The sequence below is a fragment of the Delphinapterus leucas genome, chromosome 5 (genome assembly GCF_059928025.1).
Source record: "Delphinapterus leucas isolate spDelLeu-1000000601 "Yukka" chromosome 5, BTC_Dleu_Yukka2, whole genome shotgun sequence".
In the NCBI taxonomy this organism is placed as follows: domain Eukaryota; kingdom Metazoa; phylum Chordata; class Mammalia; order Artiodactyla; family Monodontidae; genus Delphinapterus; species Delphinapterus leucas.
Genome location: NC_143133.1, coordinates 73580209 through 73599630, shown reverse-complemented (window position 1 = coordinate 73599630; position 19422 = coordinate 73580209). Strand labels below are relative to the sequence as shown.

At 35.2% G+C, this 19422-nt stretch overlaps 1 protein-coding gene across 4 annotated transcripts in view; it reads left to right on the top strand.

The window, feature by feature from the left end:
* CHIC2 (cysteine rich hydrophobic domain 2) overlaps positions 1-19422 on the top strand; it is a 133941-nt gene that overhangs the window by 18347 nt on the left and 96172 nt on the right. For all 4 annotated transcript variants that reach the window (XM_089911935.1, XM_022564306.3, XM_022564315.3 and 1 more), the window contains exons 2-3: positions 3949-4003; positions 4145-4300. In XM_089911935.1, the coding sequence (XP_089768061.1) occupies positions 3949-4003; positions 4145-4300 (211 nt within the window). The remainder of the gene's footprint in view (positions 1-3948; positions 4004-4144; positions 4301-19422) is intronic.

Here is a 19422-nt window from a genome sequence, read left to right as displayed (position 1 = left end):
TTGCTATACAGTAGGACCTTGTTGTTTATCCATTCTATATATTAAAATAATATGCTTTGAAGTTAGTTTTAAGGTATAGGTGGTAGCTCAAATTAACCATTTTTTTGGTTTTGTTGGTTAGTTATCATTCAGCCTCTTATTTTTTTTTTTTAAGTAAAGCAAGACTATCACTTCAAGTAAAACAACTGATAGCATTTGTTGTCAATAATTCCAGCTTTCAGATGAAAATTGGAATTTGGGAAAACTTACATCTGCCTCTGTGAGCTTGACAGCTTCTCAATACTTACGATGAGATCAGTGGTCATATTAATGAATGTGATGATTCTGACATCACACGATGAAGTGTGTCAACGTTTGGAAATCTGCATAGCTCAATCTACCAGTATTTTCCAAGGGACAAATATATGAAGTTATAAAATCAGGTATGGATAAGAAAAAAAAATCCATTTAAAATGCAAGATATACAGTGGATTTTAATTGAACAGAGTATTCAAAGTTCATTGATAAAGCTTGTTTCCTCCTTACAAGAAATCCTTAATAAGGTAGCACTTATGAAGTTTTGTTATAGTATCAAAGAATATATACAATTTTCCAACTACATATCTGGTGAAACTCAATTTTCTTTATAAACATTAACCAAAAGAGCATATCACTACAGATTGAATGCAGAAAGAGATGTGAGAATTCAGCTGTCTTCCATTGTCTGACATTAAAGAGATGTGAGAAAATCTCACTAAAGTTTTTTGTTTTGAAAAATATTTCTCATAAAAACATTTTTGTTAGCGTAAAAATGAGCATTTTGGGCTCATTTATGAATAAAAATTTTAAATGTTTTAGATGTCTCTGTTCTAATGTATAATCCGAAATAGTGATAAATCTAAATCACATAAGCTTAAGCTCACTGAGGTCCTCAAGGATTTAAGAGACCAAAGAAGTCCTGACACCAAATGTTTGAACACCCCTTGTTCACCCAAATGTTTGAATATAGTAGAGTACTATATTCCAAATGGAAATGAGGAAAGGGTGCCTGGGTATCATGGCTCAATCTGCCTGTAATCATGAAGTACTTGATTTGAATATTAAATGTCTTTAAACATTTTTAAAGTGAAAGCAGATTGCAGTTGGGGTTTACTCCTGTGGGCTGGGGAGACTCCAAGGCCTTCAACAGCAGCATCTTCTTGCCCCTCTTTACAGGTAGTCTTGTTGAGCAGGTGGGAAAGAAAAGTGAGGGGAAATGGGGCTTCCTTGGTGGCGCAGTGGTTAAGAATCCACCTGCCAATGCAGGGGACACAGGTTTGAGCCCTGGTCTGGGAAGAGCCCACGTGCCGTGGAGCAGATGAGCCCGTGCGCCACAACTACTGAGGCTGTGCTCTAGAGCCCGCGAGCCACAAATACTGAAGCCCGCACAGCTAGAGCCCATGCTCCACAACAAGAGAAGCCACCGCAGTGAGACACCCTCGCACCGCAACAAAGAGTAGCCCCCGCTCGCCTCAACTAAAGAAAGCCCCCGCACAGCACCGAAGACCCAACGCAGCCATAAATAAAGGAAGGGAGAAAGGAGGGAAGAAGGGAAGGCTGGTGGCAAAGCTAAGCTCTCCCATCTATTGTGAACCATGTCATTCTTTTGGGGGTGAGATGAAGAAAGAGAAGGGATTACTGTCTGTTGTTAAGACACAACAAAATTATGACTGAAGAGGAGAGTGCCTAAAGAATGTCCTTGGAACTGCTAGTTCTTACTCAGAAGAATAACTACTAGCCTGACTTACAAGGAGCCCTGGCTTGCAGGAACAGCAGGGCAATTAGCTGGTAGTGCTCCCTGGGCAAAGCATCAACACTCAGCCTTATTATAAGGAAGTATCCAGGCTTGGAAAAGAAAGGAAATTAAGGTTTATACTCATACTGGATTGCTCCCTCTAAATTAGCATATTACTGGCAAACTATAGGTATTTGATAAAATAATCTGTTCCAAATATTTAATGGCTGAAGGTGGAAGGGGAAGATACTTATCTCTAGGAGACTTGGAGGTATCTGGTTGTTGCTTTTCTAAAAAAATTTGAGGACCAATTGGAAGGAGATGGTTAATTGCAATAATAAACATGGTTGAAATGAAACCTGTTGCTTGAAGAAGAAGATCTTCAGACCAAGGGAGATAACACAAGAGATGGAAGTGTATAATCTAGAAGGTCCAGTATTCTATAAAGATTTGTTGAATGGTATCTCCTCTAAGGCAAATAGATGAAAAGGGAGTCCATTATCTAGAGACATCATAGAACTGTCAGCGAGTACTGCATACCTCTTCCTCATGCTAGGGCCTTTACAGTTGTAGGTGAGTTATCTGTAGGGGCATTTTCAAGTAGAACCACATTGCTCTGAGGCCCCCACAGAAAAAACGGGTTTAGCTCAGCGTCTTAGAAAGAGAATATCACCAATGCCAGAATTATATTAAACAGTAATGGTTGCCAATTTACGTTTAGTGTCAAAACTTTTTTCATAAATAGTATTCATTGTTTATAAAGACATATTGATGTTATTTCAATGCTGCTATTAAGTAATTTTTGAAAGTACTTTAAGATGATGACAAAATGGTCTCAGGTGCCACCATCTACATGTTGTAAGGAAGTCTAGATCATGATGCAAACGACAACCTGACCCACAGAAGTGTTGTGATTGACTTGCACAATATTATAAAGGGAAATTTTGCAGAGAAATCTGGTTTTCCATCTCAGAAGAAGAAAAATACAACCTGTCAAAGGTGGGTGTCCATTCTAGTGTGACAGTAATCAGCTGGATCTGACTCATTACATTCACACACACACAAATTGTATACCTCTGCTTGGCTGGTCTCCACCACTCCTTATTGACTGCACACAGCCTACCTTATTTGATTTCTCTCTCTAGCTCCACTGATGGTTGAGTTAGAAACCCTTGACCTGGCCAGCTGTTTCATACAGAGTATCTTAGGGGATCCCTTGCCAGCTACCCAAGATGCAGTATTGTGTATTCAAGTGTTGCTAAGAGAGTGAATTTTAAGCATTTTCTTCACAGGAAAAAAAAAATGTAACAGTGAGGTGATGGATGTGAACTAAACTTACTGTGGTAATCATTTCACAATGCATGCATGTATCAGATCATTAGGTTGTACACCTTAAATTAATGCAGTGTTAAATGTCAAGTATATCTCAATAAAACCAGAAAGAAAATTTGGCTCCAGGGTCCACTAAAAGTCATCATATGTAAGCATCTCAATTTTATTTCCAGGGTGCTGTCTCCTATTACCAATGTTGTCTATGAATGTTTTATTCTTTCCCACTAACTTATGCAAAGAAATAGTCAAGTGCCCAGTCAATCCTCATGATCTTTAAAGACATTTAAAAGCTTAAAGATGTTAAAATGCACTACCTTGGTTTCATTTCTTTGGGGGTATGTGTAGCAAATGTCTTGGTATTTGAAATTTGAAGTAGCTGTTTTGTTCCAGGTGTTTTTGACATTCTGTAGCTGTAATAGCAGTGTAGATATGCTGATCTCAGAAAATGTGATTTGCGTTCTTAGACATGTTATCCCCTTTTTGAGAGTTAACAAAATGCTCTTGACCTAAAGAGTAATTAATAGCAGAGATTTTAGCTTCCTGTTACTTAATTGGAAGAATCTTAGTAATTTTGACAGAATTGGACAGTTGTGTTGTTTTCCACAGTACTATTTGGCTCACAAAGATAGCTCCAAAGAAGTCATGTCTTTGTATATTCTCAGCCTCTTGTATAAAAGTTTTGATTCAGCTGCTAAAATTGCTTGTTACATTTCATAAATTGCTGATGACAGTGTGTCTCAAACTTCCATTGTTATTCTGTGTATAAAGTTGCACTCTATTTACTTGACATTTGATTAAGTTAAATGGTGTATTTGTTGCAACAATGACATGTAATAACATATTTTTCTTTTTCTAAAAAATAGATTTGGACTGAGCAACAAATTTGAATCAGAATTCCCATCTTCATTAACTGGAAAAGTGAGTGTCAATTATTTAGGTATTATTTATATGCCTAAAAACTAAAGTCTTTTCCTAACAAATTAGAAAAATTTATGCTAATGAGACATGTTTATTGACGTTAATACTGCAGTGTTGTTATTTCTTAAAATTTTTCTTTAGGTAGCTCCTGAAGAATTTAAAGCCAGCATCAACAGAGTTAACAGTTGTCTTAAGAAGAACCTTCCTGTTAATGTACGTTGGCTACTTTGTGGCTGCCTTTGTTGCTGCTGCACACTAGGCTGCAGTATGTGGCCAGTTATTTGCCTCAGTAAAAGAGTAAGTTGAATTATATATTTTAATTTAAATATAGAAGTTGACAAGCCAAATCTTGCATTTACCTAGTTTTTATTTTTGTATTGAATGCGTCACACTATTCTGAATACTATACAGAAATAACTTGATCCAATAGAGGAGTGATTAAGTTACGTCCACATGCTGTTATATTAAATAGCAATCTGAAAATTATAATTTTTATGACATAGGACATTACGTTAGGGTAGAATATAGCGTTCTCTATGTATACATTCATGGTGGTAATTGAAAATTTGGGTTCAGGTCTGCCACTTATCTCTGACCTTCTAGGCATGTTTCCTAACCTGTTTATTTATTTGTTTGTTTGTTTATTTATTGCTGCATTGGGTCTTTGTGGCTGTGTGCAGGCTTTCTCTAGTCGTGGTGAGCTGGGGCTACTCTTTGTTGTGAAGCTCGGGCTTCTCATTGTGGTGGCTTTCTCTTGTTGCAGAGCATGGGCTCTAGCCAGCATCTGAAGCGTGCAGGCTTCAGTAGTTGTGGCGCACGGGCTCTAGAGCGCAGGCTCAGTAGTTGTGGCGCACGGGCTTAGTTGCTCTGTGGCATGCGGGATCTTCCCGGACCAGGGCTCGGACCCATGTCCCCTGCATTGGCAGGTGGATTCTTAACCACTGCGCCACCAGGAAAGTCCCTTCCTAACCTCTTTAAACTGTAGTTGACATATTTGTAAAATGGCAATATTTACCTCCCTACTTGAATAGGACTGTTGTAAGGATAAAATAAAATAGTGTTTGTAAAGCTTTTAGTTGAATAGTTCAGAGCAAGAGTCTAATATATGTTGATTAATAGCATTATTACTGAAATGTAAGATAGTACCCATAGAAGAAATAAAATGGTAATAGTGCTTATTTTTATTTGGTGAAATTATGGGGAATTCTGTTTTCTTTTTTTATTCAAAGAAATTTTTTTTGTTATTTTACAAGTTTCCTGTGATGAGTACATAGTAATCCTGTAACCTGAAAAACTGATCTAAAGTGTAATAATTTTGACCGCTTATAATAAAAAATTTCCAAGATGTGGGTAGAGATAAGGCAAATTAGTATAGATTGAATGTGTTATATTTTTGTTAAAACGCTTTAAAAAATTGTGGTAATTAAATGTATAAAAATGAAATACCATTACATTGAAATTGAATGTATAGTTTTGTGTGGCTACATTTCATTTTGTCATCAAATGATAGGAAATATGGAAGAGCAAATTTTATTTGTCCTTTTTTGTTTTACATAATAAGATGTATATTTCTACTGGAAAAATATTTGACTAGTGCATTTTATTAATAGGAAGATATTGCCTTCATAATAAAATTACTATTGTAATATTTACTTTTTTATATTCCAAGAATATTTCTTTTTTCCCCCCCCATAGTTCTCACCAGATCATCTTCCTACCATAGATTAAAAGGAAAAAAAAATACAGTTGTACCTGCATCCACAGTTGAATTTGTAGCTCTTACAGTTTAGAGCCTCTCACTCCCTCCTACTGTTTGGGCATTTCCATTGTTTAAGTGACTGCTATATCTTACTTGGTTGGCCATTTGCTGTTATTTAACCCAAGGAATCAGAGTTTTATTACTGTAGAAACCTTTGTGACCTAGTTATTTTTATTTTTTTGAGGTTTTGAGATTCTGTTTTAAATGAGTAAACAAGACATTGCAATGTGCACACAGTGTAGGATTTAGAAAACAAAAGTAAACTTCCTACCCTTCTCCATGAATTCTTAGTAAGAAGATCATATTTCAGATGCTTTCATTAAATTCCTTCTTATTTGAGACATAAGGTAGATTGACTTTTTTAGGTTATTTCAGTCTGTAGTTTCAGAAAGTACACTTCATTCAACTGTGTATTATTACGTATAAGGTCTTTCTTGTATTTATATGATTTAATTTTTTATGGACTCTACTGTCCAGTGGGCATAAAAAATTTGACTACTGCTTAAAAAACTGTGCATTTCCCTGTCGAGGGTTTAAAATATTATATAATTGGAGAGAGGGACCCTTCATGCATGTATGAAGAGTATTAGAGGCCCTGAAAAAAGGGGTGCTTTGTAAAATGGGGGCAGGATGATTTGGAGCAGGGATTTTTAACCTTTTATTTATCATAGACCCCTTTGATAGTCTGGGGAAGCCTATGAACCCTTTCTTAGAATAATGTTTTATTTGTGTTTGGAAAGGTTTAATGTATCTTAAATGTGTTTTCAAATACATTGGATTATTCAGGAAACCAATTACATAGTTATTCAAATACTGAAACCCCTCAAATGTGTGATTTATAAATATTTATTAATGCATGCAAAATAAGATAGCAGGGGACTCATGGTAGTATGATGTTATAGGAAAAACCTGTGATTTCTATGAGTGATAAATATACAGGTCCTATTTAAACTACCACAGTTAGTTGCATGCATTCATAGCCTAAGGAAATATACTACATTTCAGTTAGAGGTTAGTGAAATTAAAGATGAATTTTTGTTCTGTCCACTTTCACAGACTGCTGGAATTCTATCTAGGTATTCTATGTTAAGAACCCTTGATTTAGAGGTACTAGTATAAATAAAAGCTAAAACCCAGCCTGATTGCCAGCCTCTGAACCCCTCTGAACCTCTGCTTTGTCCTCGTTTGTGATGTGGAATCGTCTTATACGGTTAGAATTGTCTCACTCTAAGGCAAATCAGGACCAAAGGCATACTCCATATGCAGCTTAGCGTTTTCACCTTCCTAACATTACTTAATAGTTTGAATAACTAGATTTCTGCCTTGTCTTTGAAACCCATCCCCAAATGAGTGATCCTTTTTATGACCTGGCCATGTTCCAGAGACCTGGTTTTTAATCTGTCCTATCGTTATTATTTTTAGATCTTCCAAATTGCCTTTTCCTTTTAATTTTTTTAAAAATTTATTTTATTTTTGGCTGCGTTGGGTCTTCGTTGCCGTGTGTAGGCTTTCTCTAGTTGCAGCGAGCGGGGGCTACTCTTCGTTGTGGTGCACGGACTTCTCGTTGCGGTGGCTTCTCTTGTTGCAGAGCATGGGCTCTAAGTGTGTGGGCTCAGTAGTTGTGGCTCGCGGGCTCTATAGTGTAGGCTCAGTAGTTGTAGTGCACGGGCTTAGTTTCTCCGGCGCATGTGGGATCTTCCTGGACCAGAGCTTGAACCCGTGTCCCCTGCACTGGCAGGCGGATTCTCAACCAGTGTGCCACCAGGGAAGTCTGCCTTTTCCTTTTAAAAAAATTACTTTAGCCTATTTTTGAAAATTATTTAATATACAGTAAAATTTTCTCTTTTTGATGTACAGTTCTGTGATTTTTGACAAATGCATAGAGTTGTGTAACTACTGCCACAATCAAGATACATTACAGTTCTTTCACTTCAAAAAACTTCCTTTTTCTGTCCCACTGCAGTCACACCCTCTTCAGTTTTTAAACCCTGGCAACACTGATCTGTTCTCTTTCCCTATGGTTCTGCCTTTTCTAGAATATTGTATGAATGGAAGTATACAGTGTATATAGCCACTTGAATCTGGCTTCTTTCATTCAGGTAGTGCATTTTAGAGTCATCTATTTTGTTTCATGTATCAATAGTTTATTCTTTTTTATTGCTGAGTAGCATTCTGTTGTATGGATGTATCACAATTTGTTTATCCATTCACCAATTGAAGGACATCCCTTGTCAGATATATAACTTGCAAATATATTTTTGCAGTCTGTAATTGTCTTTTCATTCTCTTATTGTCTTTGGCAGAGCAAAAGTTTTTTATTTTGCTTAAGTCCAATTTGTTAATTTTTAAAAAATTGATTGTGCATTTGGTGTCGTATCTAAGAATTCTTTGCCTAAATTAGGGTCACAACATTTTTCTCCTGTGATCTCTTCTGCATTTTACTTTTAGGTCTGTCACCCATTTTGAGTCAGTATTTGTACAGGTGTGAGTAGATCAAAGTTCATTTTTTGCATATGACTTCAAGTTTTCCAGGATGATTTGTTGAAAAGACTATCCTTTTTCCATTAAATTGCCATTGTATGGGTACATTGTCAAAAGTCAATCAACCATATTTATGTGGATCTATTTCTGGACTCTGTTCTATTGACTTCTGTGTGTCCATCTTGATTTCAATACCATGTGGTCTTATTTATAATATTTTATAGCTATATAGTATATATATATGCTATAGTACTGTAGTACCTACTATAAAACTATAAAGTACTATATACAAGATACATCTATATATATGTATATATAGTATCTATTGTGTGTGTATGTATATATACATATATATGTGTGTGTGTGTGTGTGTGTGTATATATATATGTATAGTTTAGTACCTTATAGCTTCATAGTAAGTGTGGAAATCAGGTAGGGCAAGTCTTCCAAACTTCATTCTTCTTTTTCAGGATTGTTTTGGCTATTCTGATTTCTTTCATTTTTCATATATGTTTTAGAATCAGATTGTTGTGTCTAAAAAAATATGCTGGGATTTTGATGGATTGAAATTATAGATCAATATGGAGAAAATAGACATCTTAACAACAAGTCTTCTAAACCATTAATGTGGCATACCTCTCTATTTATTTAGGTCTTCTTTGATTTCTTTTTCATCAGTATTTTGTAATTTTTTGCATAGCATACAGATCACGCACATATTTTGTTAGCTTTATATGTACTTATTTCTTTGGTTTTGGTGCTATTAATGGTATTTTAAAATTTTTGATTTCCAGTTGTTCATTGCTGGTACATAAAAAATACAATTGATTTTTGTATATTGACACTGTGTCCTGTGATATTATTATATTCCAGGAATGTTTTTGTACATTCTATGGGATTTTCTACATGGATAACCATGTTGTTTTATTTCTTGATTTCTAATCTGTATACCTTTTACTTCTTTCTCTCTTTTTTCACTGAGTAGGATTTCCAGTAAAATGTTGAATAGGAGTGATGAGAGTGAACTCCTTTAGGCCTGATTTTCTCTATTTTTCTGTTTTCAATTTCACTGCTTTTTGCTCTTATTTTTACTATTTCTTCTCCTTGCTTTGGATTTAATTTGTTTATTTATTTCTAACTGCACTGACTAGAATCTCCAGAAAAACACTGATTAGAAGCAGTGAGAACATATGTCCTTGTCTTGTTCCTGATATTAGGGGGAATGCATTCTCACTTTCATCATTCCATATCATATTAATGACAGGGATTTGTAGATGTCCTTTATCATCTGAGTAAGTTTTATTCTACTAGTTTGTGGAGAGTTTTTATCAGGAATAGATGGTGGATTTTGTCAGATACCTTTTCTGCTTCTTTAGAGTGGTTATATGGTTTTTCGTTTTTCGTTTAGAAATATGTGGAATTGATTGGATTTTTGGATGTTAAACCAACCTTGCATTCCTGGAATGAACCTCACTTGGTCATGTCTGTTTTTCTTTTAATATTTTTGTTGGATTTGATAGACTATAAGTTTGTTTAGAAGTCTTATATCTGTGTTCATGAGGGATATTTTTCTGTAGTCTTTTCTCGTAATGTCTGATTTTGGCATTGGGGTAGTGATAGCCTCACAAAATGAGCTGGGAAGTGTTCCCTCCTCCTCAGTTTTCTGGATGAGTTTGTGCAGAATATGCATTATTTCTTCCTTAAATGTTAGGAGCACTCATCAAGGTTCCTCTGTGTTGTAATGTGTATCAATTCTCCATTCTTTTTTATGGTTGAATAATATCCCATTATGCATATATATCACAGTTTGTGCTTAACTTCTCGAGGAACCAGAGCAGTGTTTAGTCTAGGGCTGAGCACTCGTGAGGCAAGACCTTCCTGGTTACTTTACTCAGTAGCTTGTTAATTGTGATGTTCTCTAGTCTGGCTCATGGAAAGAGGCTTTGTGCTGGATATTTGTCAGTTTGGGATACTCTTCCTGTAATCCTTTCTAGTAGTTCCTTGCTCTGCCTTTGGTAGTTTCCTTACCCACATGTGCTGCTCAGCACTCACCTTAATACTCAGTAGAGACTATCTGCAGATCTTTGGAGTTCTTTGCAGCACTTTCCTCTCTGGTACTCTGTTCTGTGGCTTCCAGCCTTGGTTTCCTCGGATTCTCAGCTCAGTCTCCTTAACTCGGAGTTGCCAGGCTTTGTCTGGGCTCTCCCTCCATTCACTGTGGCCTGGAAGCTCTCTGACATCAGTAATCATGGGAAAGCATAGGGCCTTTCTCATTTGTCTCTGTCTCCCGGGAATTCTGGTCTTTCCTTGTCTGTTGTCCATTGTCTTGAAAACAGTTTCATATGCTTTGAGGGGTATTTTGGGTTTTTGTTTGTTTGTTTTGGTGGTTTCAGGCCAGAGGGTAAATCTGGTGCCTATTGCTGCATCGTCGCTGAAAATGGAAGTCTGAATGTCCTCTTTTTATAGAAGTGTTTTGACAAATAACTACTGTGCTGCGGATTGAAAGATTTATATTAACGCTATACTCAAAGAGCATGTAGTCTGTTTGGAGAATTGGCTAGATGAGTGCAGAGATAGTTTAAGTTTGTAAGTACTTGTCATGTTTTTCATGAAGTAGCTCTAATAACAAAAGACAATAAATATATGTCCTTAGGGTCTAGAAATATGAAGTAGCCACCTGTAATCACAAAATATGTTTGAAGTCTTGTGTTACATCTCAGACACTCATCTGAATTTTACATTCTATTACATAACATATATTTGTTTTAATAGAAAATGTTTAAAATGACTTATTGAATAAAGTTGATAGAATATAAGCATATGTGTCTTATGAAATTGCTGGTTTTAGCTACCACTTCTTTATGCTGCTAGTATGCCATTCTCTGGAAGTTACTTATTATTAATTCAATTAATATTTCTAAAGCTGCACTGTGGGCTTGGTACTGTTTAAGATGCTGTTTAGATACTGTTTAGAGGTTATATGTTTCCTCTTGTAGACTTAAAAAGTAGACAGAAAGCAATGAGGTAATTACAGATAGTGATAAGTGCTTGGAAGACAATAAAGCAGAAGACCTCAGCCTTTTGCTGTTCTTTGTAAGAGCTTGAGGAGCTTACAAGCAAATAAAATGCTTCAGCTTCATTAAATAGATCTTATGACCTTTACTTTGCAAAAGCTTATTTTCGTTGATACTTGTGATTATACTTTGCTTTTTGATTGTGCCTTAATTGTAATATTATAGTTTTGAAAATTGATGTCTAAGTAAATGAACTCTTTATGACTTGTTTTTCTTTCAGCCTGGCTTATTTATTGAGGAAACAAGTTTCATAATTTTACTGTACATTGTGTTACAGTATATTTTGTTTTAGCTTGTTTTCCATCCTAAAGTAACTATTAGTTTCAGTCTTCTAAGATTTTGCATATATATATAAAATATCCCACATTTAGTGGTTTTATAGACTTTGTTTATATATGCTCTCAGCCATTATCCTTTCTGACTGAAGAACTCTTTAAGTTTTAGAATGTTTATACACCAATTTCTTAATCTTATGAGTTGTCTTACCTCCTTTTTTTAGTGCTTTAATCTCTCTCTTACATATGATGACCAAAATTGTGTGGCTTTCTAAAAGTGCTCTCTGTATGGATTTGTTGTAAATAGTGTATATTTCCATTCCCTTTATACTTTTATTTGTATGTCGTCCTGTATCAGGGAATCATTTCTTTAGGAATAGGGAAATAGGCTGCAACATGTGGTAGCTGGGACCTGCACTTTGGTGCTAGAGGAACTGGTTTGGAAAGTGGTACTTACTCAGAATGACTGATCAGTTCACTCTCTCTAAACCTCAGTTTTTACCTCTCTAAGATGGCGTTAATCTCTTCTTTGCAGTGTTGTTTTAAAAATTAGAGCAAGTGCATGTAGAGTACTTAGTATAGTATTTTGGCTATAGTGTGTGCTTAGTTAACGGCAGTTGCTATTAATATCATTTTATTATTCTTCCCAGTGTCTGTCTTGCTAACTACTATATCCCCAGTGCTTCTCACAGTGCCTCTCGTCTACTTTATGTTCAATAAGTATTTGCTGAATGAATGTACCTTTTGGCTTTTGAAATTCTTGAGTAGTAAGAACGTAACATTTCAGAAGATATAGTCCTCACTATTCAAAATAAGATTCCTAAGTAAATAAAAGCATCTTGTCTTTTAGAGTAAATAACATTTTTTTTTTTCCTGCAGGAGCAGTGTGATAAAGTATAAACAATAGTAAATCAGTGTTTGAAGCTGAGTGACTTTGAGAGAGTCGCTTAAAACCTCTCTGAGACTGGACTTTCACCACCATCCCCCCCACATCTTCTTTTTCTTTTAATCTCAGGAGAGGCTGACTGATCTCTCTAGGTACTCTCCAGCCCTAAAAATCTGTAATCCTTTGAAAATTGAGCTGTGTAGGTCTACAAAACATTGCTGTTTCCAAGCTCTAAGTAAAGAAGTTCTCAATATTGATTTTTATTTCAAATCTAAAGATTTAACATTTTAGTAAAATATTTTCTTTCTTTTTTTTTTTTTTTTTAGTTTTCCTTTTACTTTTTTGGCTTCTCTGAGTTTTTTTGGATAATTGCTATTTAGTTTTGAAACTTTGATTAAAAAAAAAAAGGCCTGTATCTCATTTAACTGTATTTCTTTTACTTTAAGTTGTATTATGCTTAGATTTACTTCTAGATATCTTTTCTCTCAACCTCAAGTTTAGTTATCCAATAATTGTGAGTTACTTTGGTTGGGGTATAGAAGGGGTGGAAAATCCAAATGGAAGAGGTCAAGAGTAGAGGGTTTTGAGTGAGAATGCAGCCTTGTAAGACTTAAAAAAATTCAAGGGAAAGTGAACCTAGGACAGTCATAACCAAAGAGCTGCAAATATTTGTATATGAGAGGAATTTGAAGTATACTTACTCAGTTATACTAACAGTATTAAAAGTTACCCAAAACTTTTAGAACTCTAATTTACTCTGTTTGGGATTTGAGCATTTGTATTCAGTAACTCTGAATCATAAGATGAGAATGTCAGTGAACATTTGGATGAAGAATTAGATAAAGAAAAATGCTAACATGTTTCAGGTAATGAAAGCAAAACAAACTTAAAAACATCATAATGAAATTTTAGTGAAGGGCAATCTTGAAAAGTTTCTGGTAAACAAAAGAGATGATGAGTTAAATGTAGTCTTATGACAATCATTATTATTAATTGAAAGTATAGGAAAACCAGTGCTAACTTTTTTTAACGAATGCTATCCAATTGCTTTATTTCTATAAATATAACATATTTATAAGGGCTTTCATATGTTCAAGATAAGTATACATCTGTGAAACCAACATTATAAGCGGTGCTGTAAACCCAACCATCACCTCTAATAATTGACTCCTTTCCTCCCTCTTTTTTTGTGTGTGTAGGTGTGACAAGAACATTTAATGTAAGATCTACCCCATGCATTCTTCCCCCACCCCCAGCTTTACTGAGATGTAATTGACACATAACATTGCATAAGTTTAAAGTGTACAACATGATGATCTGATACACATATATATTGCAAAACCCAAACGTTCTCTTCTAATCTTGAGTGTTCACTTTATGCCAGGGTCACTGAGTTAATCAATTTACTTGTACTGTGTCATTCAATCTTCCCCAAATTCCAAGAGTAGGCATTCATATTATTCGTATTTTAAGGATGAGAAAACTGAGGCTCAGAAGTTAAGTAATCTGTTTGAGATCCCACAGTCTACAAAGCTAGGCCACAATTTGAACCCCAGGCTTAAAGCCTCAGATATGCTTTTTTTTTCACTCTTTGATAAGGATACAAAATCAAGCTGTTTTTTATTACTAATCATAATTTAATTTTATACCTGGAAGCAGGGGGATTTTAGAGGTTTGGAAGAAACTTAAAAGATCATTATTTCACAAGATAGGAGATTCAGGCCCATTGAGTGTTATAAGTTTATCCAGTTGATTTATAAATGGTAACAGTGTTCAAGCATTTTATATTAGCTTTTGCAGTACTTTAGTTTCTCAGCAGATTTAGCTTTCCAATTATTTTTTCCCTAATATTTAAACAAATTTGTATTTCTTTTTTTTTTTTTTTTTTTTTGTGGTACGTGGGCCTCTCACTGCTGTGGCCTCTCCCGTTGCGGAGCACAGGCTCCGGATGCGCAGGCTCAGCGGCCATGGCTCACGGGCCCAGCCACTCCGCGGCATGTGGGATCTTCCCGGACCGGGCCACGAACCCGTGTCCCCTGCATCGGCAGGCGGACTCCCAACCACTGCACCACCAGGGAAGCCCATAAACAAATTTGTATTTCTTGAAAATACAAACAGTAAAGGAAGGAGGCCATAAAGGAGGTAAAGATGCAGGAAAACAGTATATTTTAATCAGATTTTATACAAAGTTCCAGTTGGACAACTAAGAGTTGATATATTGCTTTTGCTTCTATTTTACTTTTATAAAAACAAAAATCAACATCCCTGTCTTTGAAAAATTATCAGGGTCTCACTCCCTATATAATAAGTACACATTATTTCTGGTAAAGTTTTTTCTTTTTATAATATTACACCCTTCCTTAAAACTTGTGTATTTACTCTTAGAGAGACTGAGAATGTCACGTAAGGAGTTAATGCAAAGTAGGGGGGACAGGGACTCGCACTGAAGGTAGAGTCGGGTATTCTAACACCCATCTATCCTTAAGTGTTCAGTTTGCAGTTTCTTGCCTCTTCTTTAGTATCTCCCACATTATAAGGATAAATAGGTTTAACCTCTTTCAAATCTTACTTCAGTTGCTGTGGAAAAGGGATCTCATGTAAAAAATTTCTTAGGACCAGAAGAATATATTTATTGCTGTTTCATTTTAAAGAATACTTTAGGCGTGAAACTTAGAAAACTGATTCTTACATAAACTAAATAAATTACTTCCGTTAGTGTGAATGGCACTGATGATTTGTTTTTAGCTGGAGTAAAAACATGTTACTAAATTAAATTCTCATTATGAAAGAAGATATGCAAGAAAGAAGTGTAAACTTTGAGTCTTAAATGTGCAGAGATGGCACTGGGACTTTAAAGATGTGTTAGACTCCTTTAAAATGTGTTTTGCCTAGAGCTGGCTGACATTCAGTTCCCTCTGAATATTTAGTACATAGTATTGGTGTGGTGGTTTATAGAAAGATTTGCTCACCTTCTTCAGTGTCCAGTCTGCTGTTACCCCATGCCATGAGTTCTTAATTTCAGATAGTGTATTTTTCAGTTCTAGAAGGTCCATTTGATGTTTTTATAGAGGCTAGTCCTCTTTTGAAATTCTTCATCTTTTCACCCATTTTGTCCATCTTTTTCCCTCTATTTAATTGAACATACTAATCATAGTTAATTTAAATTCCTGTCAGCTAATACCGATACTTGGATTATCTGTGGATCTGTTTCTGTGGGTTTTTTCTTTTGATTATTGGTCATTTTTTCCTGACTCTTAAAGTTTTAAATTTTATGCTAGATGTTATAAACAGAATGAAGTAGAAACTCCAGAAAAAATCTTCCAAAATCAAGGGTCCCATCTGTTCTGTATTAGGCAGATAGCTTGAGGAGAACGATCACTTTGATCTAATGAGAGATTGAGGTGGGTTGGGCTGGGTTGCAAGTTTAGTAGATTCAGTCCATCGCTGGTTTTCTATTTCTTGGGTATGACCCTTTCAGACTTTTGATTGAGGCCTGGCAGGTCTTTGTCTCCTCTCCTCAGGAGGTTGTATCCTTTGGATATTTTGAGTTTAGCTTTCCATCTTATGCAGGTTCAGGTGTTTTGAGGGGGAGACCAATCATGAGTTTGTTGCAGATCCTCCTCCATCTAGCAGAATTTTGTCTCCTAAATACTAGGAGACTATGAGTAATTTTTCTCTGCCTTTTTGTCTTGGTCCCCCATCCTTCCTTGCTGCCCCAGAATTCAGTAGTGTCTCTAGGGAAAACTGGCTTTGCATTTTAGGGTACATCTAATTTCCAGTCCATTGGGCCAGGCTGTACAACCTACAAAAACTCTGTTGATTTCCCTTTTCCCTAGTAGAGTCCCACTGGTGCCAAGCCTAATCCTCAGCTGACCTCTCTAATCAACAAAGAAAGAAAATGGCCAGTACATAATCATCAAATGATTTAGAAAGGGCTCTTTCCTTCTCTGGATTTTATTTCATCTAGTCCTTGTTGCTTCCAGAATTTTCTGATGTTTTAAAAATAATGGGTTTGTTTTCTTCTTCAGTTTATCCATTTCTGTTTCTGATGGGAGTGTTGGCTTGAGTTTGACATCCTACACAGAAATATAAGTCTCTAGTTACCTTGATTTTACATAAAGATTATGCTGTTCTTTGCATGTTGGGAAGGAAAGAATGGTGTGATTATCACTATCTTGTTTTTTAACATTTTGTTTGAAATTTCTTCGTGTTTGGAATCGAAATCGTATTTTAAGGACATTGTATTCATTTTATGTTTCTGCCTTGATTGGGAGGATTTATAAATTGATGTCTCTTAATTCAGTTGCAAGTAAAAATAGTTATGCTTGCTGATCCCAAGTAAAAAGAATGTTGGGTTTAAAGTTTAGAGATCTGAGTTTGAATCCTGTCATTACCCTTACTGGTTGTGTGACCTTGGGCAAACTATTTAACTTCTTTAAGCCTGTGTACTTAATCTATAAAATAATAATATACCTCAATTCATGTTTTGTTGCACAAAGCAAGATATAAACAAAAACAAAATACATTTTGGATAAATCTCATTGAGACTTAAGAATAAAGTAGAATGAGTACTTCTAGACCTTAGAGCTGGAGAAAATTTAGTTTTAGATTAAGTTGGCTGTTCAAGGCCGATAGCCTAGTTAGTGGCTTAAGATACCTTGCGTGTCATAGACATGTTATTCAACAAGTTACAAATTCTTTACAAATTCATAGTTCGTTGAATAATGGAGAGAGCATGATGTTGAAAGCCATACAATCCCGGTTTCAAATCGCAGCTCCACCATTTCCTAGGGTAGCTTTAAGTTTCTTAACCCCACTAAGACACAGTTTTCATATGTAAAATAAAAGTTATACAAGCTGCCTTCTAGGTTTATTGTGAAGATTAAATAAGGTAACAAAGGGAAGACACATGGCATGGGGTCACATCCAAAGTGAGGATCAACAAATACTATTCCTTACTCCTTTTTGTTTCTGTTTCTCCAGTTGTCCATTATAATTAATCAGTAATTTTTTTTTAACCCCACCTGTTGGTTCTAGCCAGTGATTCTTCCTTGTGTAGTTATATAGATTTTAAAAATCCCTGATAGTAATACATTTGACTCTATTAGCTTAGTGAAATTCATTTGTCTTATGAATAATTTTTCTAATTTTCTGCTGTCAATTGAAACTCAGTTTTAGTTTTTTGATGTTATCAGTATTTTCTGAAAAGTTATCAGAGGTTTGTGGATAACCCCTTAAAATTGTGTGCAACATTTTACATATTGGTGCATAAATGCTTTTTTCATCATTCACAAGGTGGGCAGAGTAACCTTAAAAAGTTAAGAACCACAAGCCTAGTCATACACTCTTTTTTAAAATATAAATTTATTTATTTATTTTTGGCTGTGTTGGGTCTTCTTGCTGCACACGGGCTTTCTCTAGTTGCGGCGAGTGGGGGCTACTCTTCATTGGGGTGTGAGGGCTTCTCACTGCGGTGGCTTCTCTTGTTGTGGAGCACGGGCTGTAGGCTCTCGGGCTTCAGTAGTTGTGGCTCGTGGGCTCTAGAGCGCAGGCTCGGTAGTTGTGGTGCACGGGCTTAGTTGCTCCGAGGCATGTGGGCTTAGTTGCTCCAAGGCATGTGGGATCTTCCCGGACCAGGGCTCGAACCCGTGTCCCCTGCATTGGCAGGTGGATTCTTAACCACTGTGCCACCAGGGAAGCCCTAGTCATATACTCTTGATTAAATTGTATTTAAGCATACCTTGTTTTAAGATTAGTACCTGTAAGTCACTGCTCAGTACTAAGTTAAAAGGGCATTTTTGATACACAAAATATTTGCAGTTGTTTAGTTTATCTTCATCTAAAAATAGTACTTTTAACAAACAGTATGAAAAGGATTGTTCTGAATATACTTTAGTGGATATTTAGTTTATCTAGGTTACTTAAAAGTTAATATTCACATAAAATTTTAAAAAGCAGCCTTTAAGTACAGGAAGGGAATTTGTTTAAAACTCCTTTTGAGGAACCTAATCATATTCTAGTTTGTCTTTTGGTGAATATAGAGTTTTCATGTATCATAATACTGAGATATGCCATTTAATTTTCTGCACATAACTGCAGTATAAGATTTATATTAATCCAGAACAGACAGAGGTGAATCAAGCAATTTTCTCTTAAGTTAAAATAATTATTTAAAATTTTGTATGGTTTCTTTCTAATGACTTATAACTAAGAACATTTTTGTTTCACTTATTTTAATGATTTGAATTTGCACAGATGTCAAAAGATAAGTATAGTTTTTATTTGAAAATACTTAAAAGTTTAAAAAATTATGAATACATTCAAAGCATTATTCTAGCTAAAGCTTAATTAATGCATTATAAACTTAGGAGTTTAAAACTTGTTTTAAATAAGACATTGAACATTGTGATGTTATGAATAAATCCTGTTCAAATAAGCTTTAATTTTAAGTAGTTGAACTTTTACAAATAGTTATTAGTGAGCTACCCTATTTATACATTTTGTTAACATATCTTAGCATCTTATGTTCTAAAGACTGATAAGAATGCCATTTCTTTGAGAAAAATTCAGAGAAATTTTGTTACAGCTTCCACATTAAACGTTTTTCCTTTGGTTTTAAGTACTTTAAAATCTATGAAATTTCTATTGATTTTATTAGCAAGTTCTAGAAAACTACTTCTTTGAAAAACCGTTTTTTCAAACAATTGATTGTGAGTAAATGAATCGTTGGTAATGAGTATGCTGTTAAGTAATAGTGGTAACAAAGTAGAGAAGTAATACATTGAAGATTTTCTAAATGATTTCTTGCTGTCCTGAAAGACTTATTTATATCTAGTGGCACATAATTTGTTTATAGGGAATAATAACATATTCCTTAGAAAGTATGATATTAGAAAAAAAATTACAAAAATGTTTCTTCTAATAATAAGTCAAATTTGAATTTT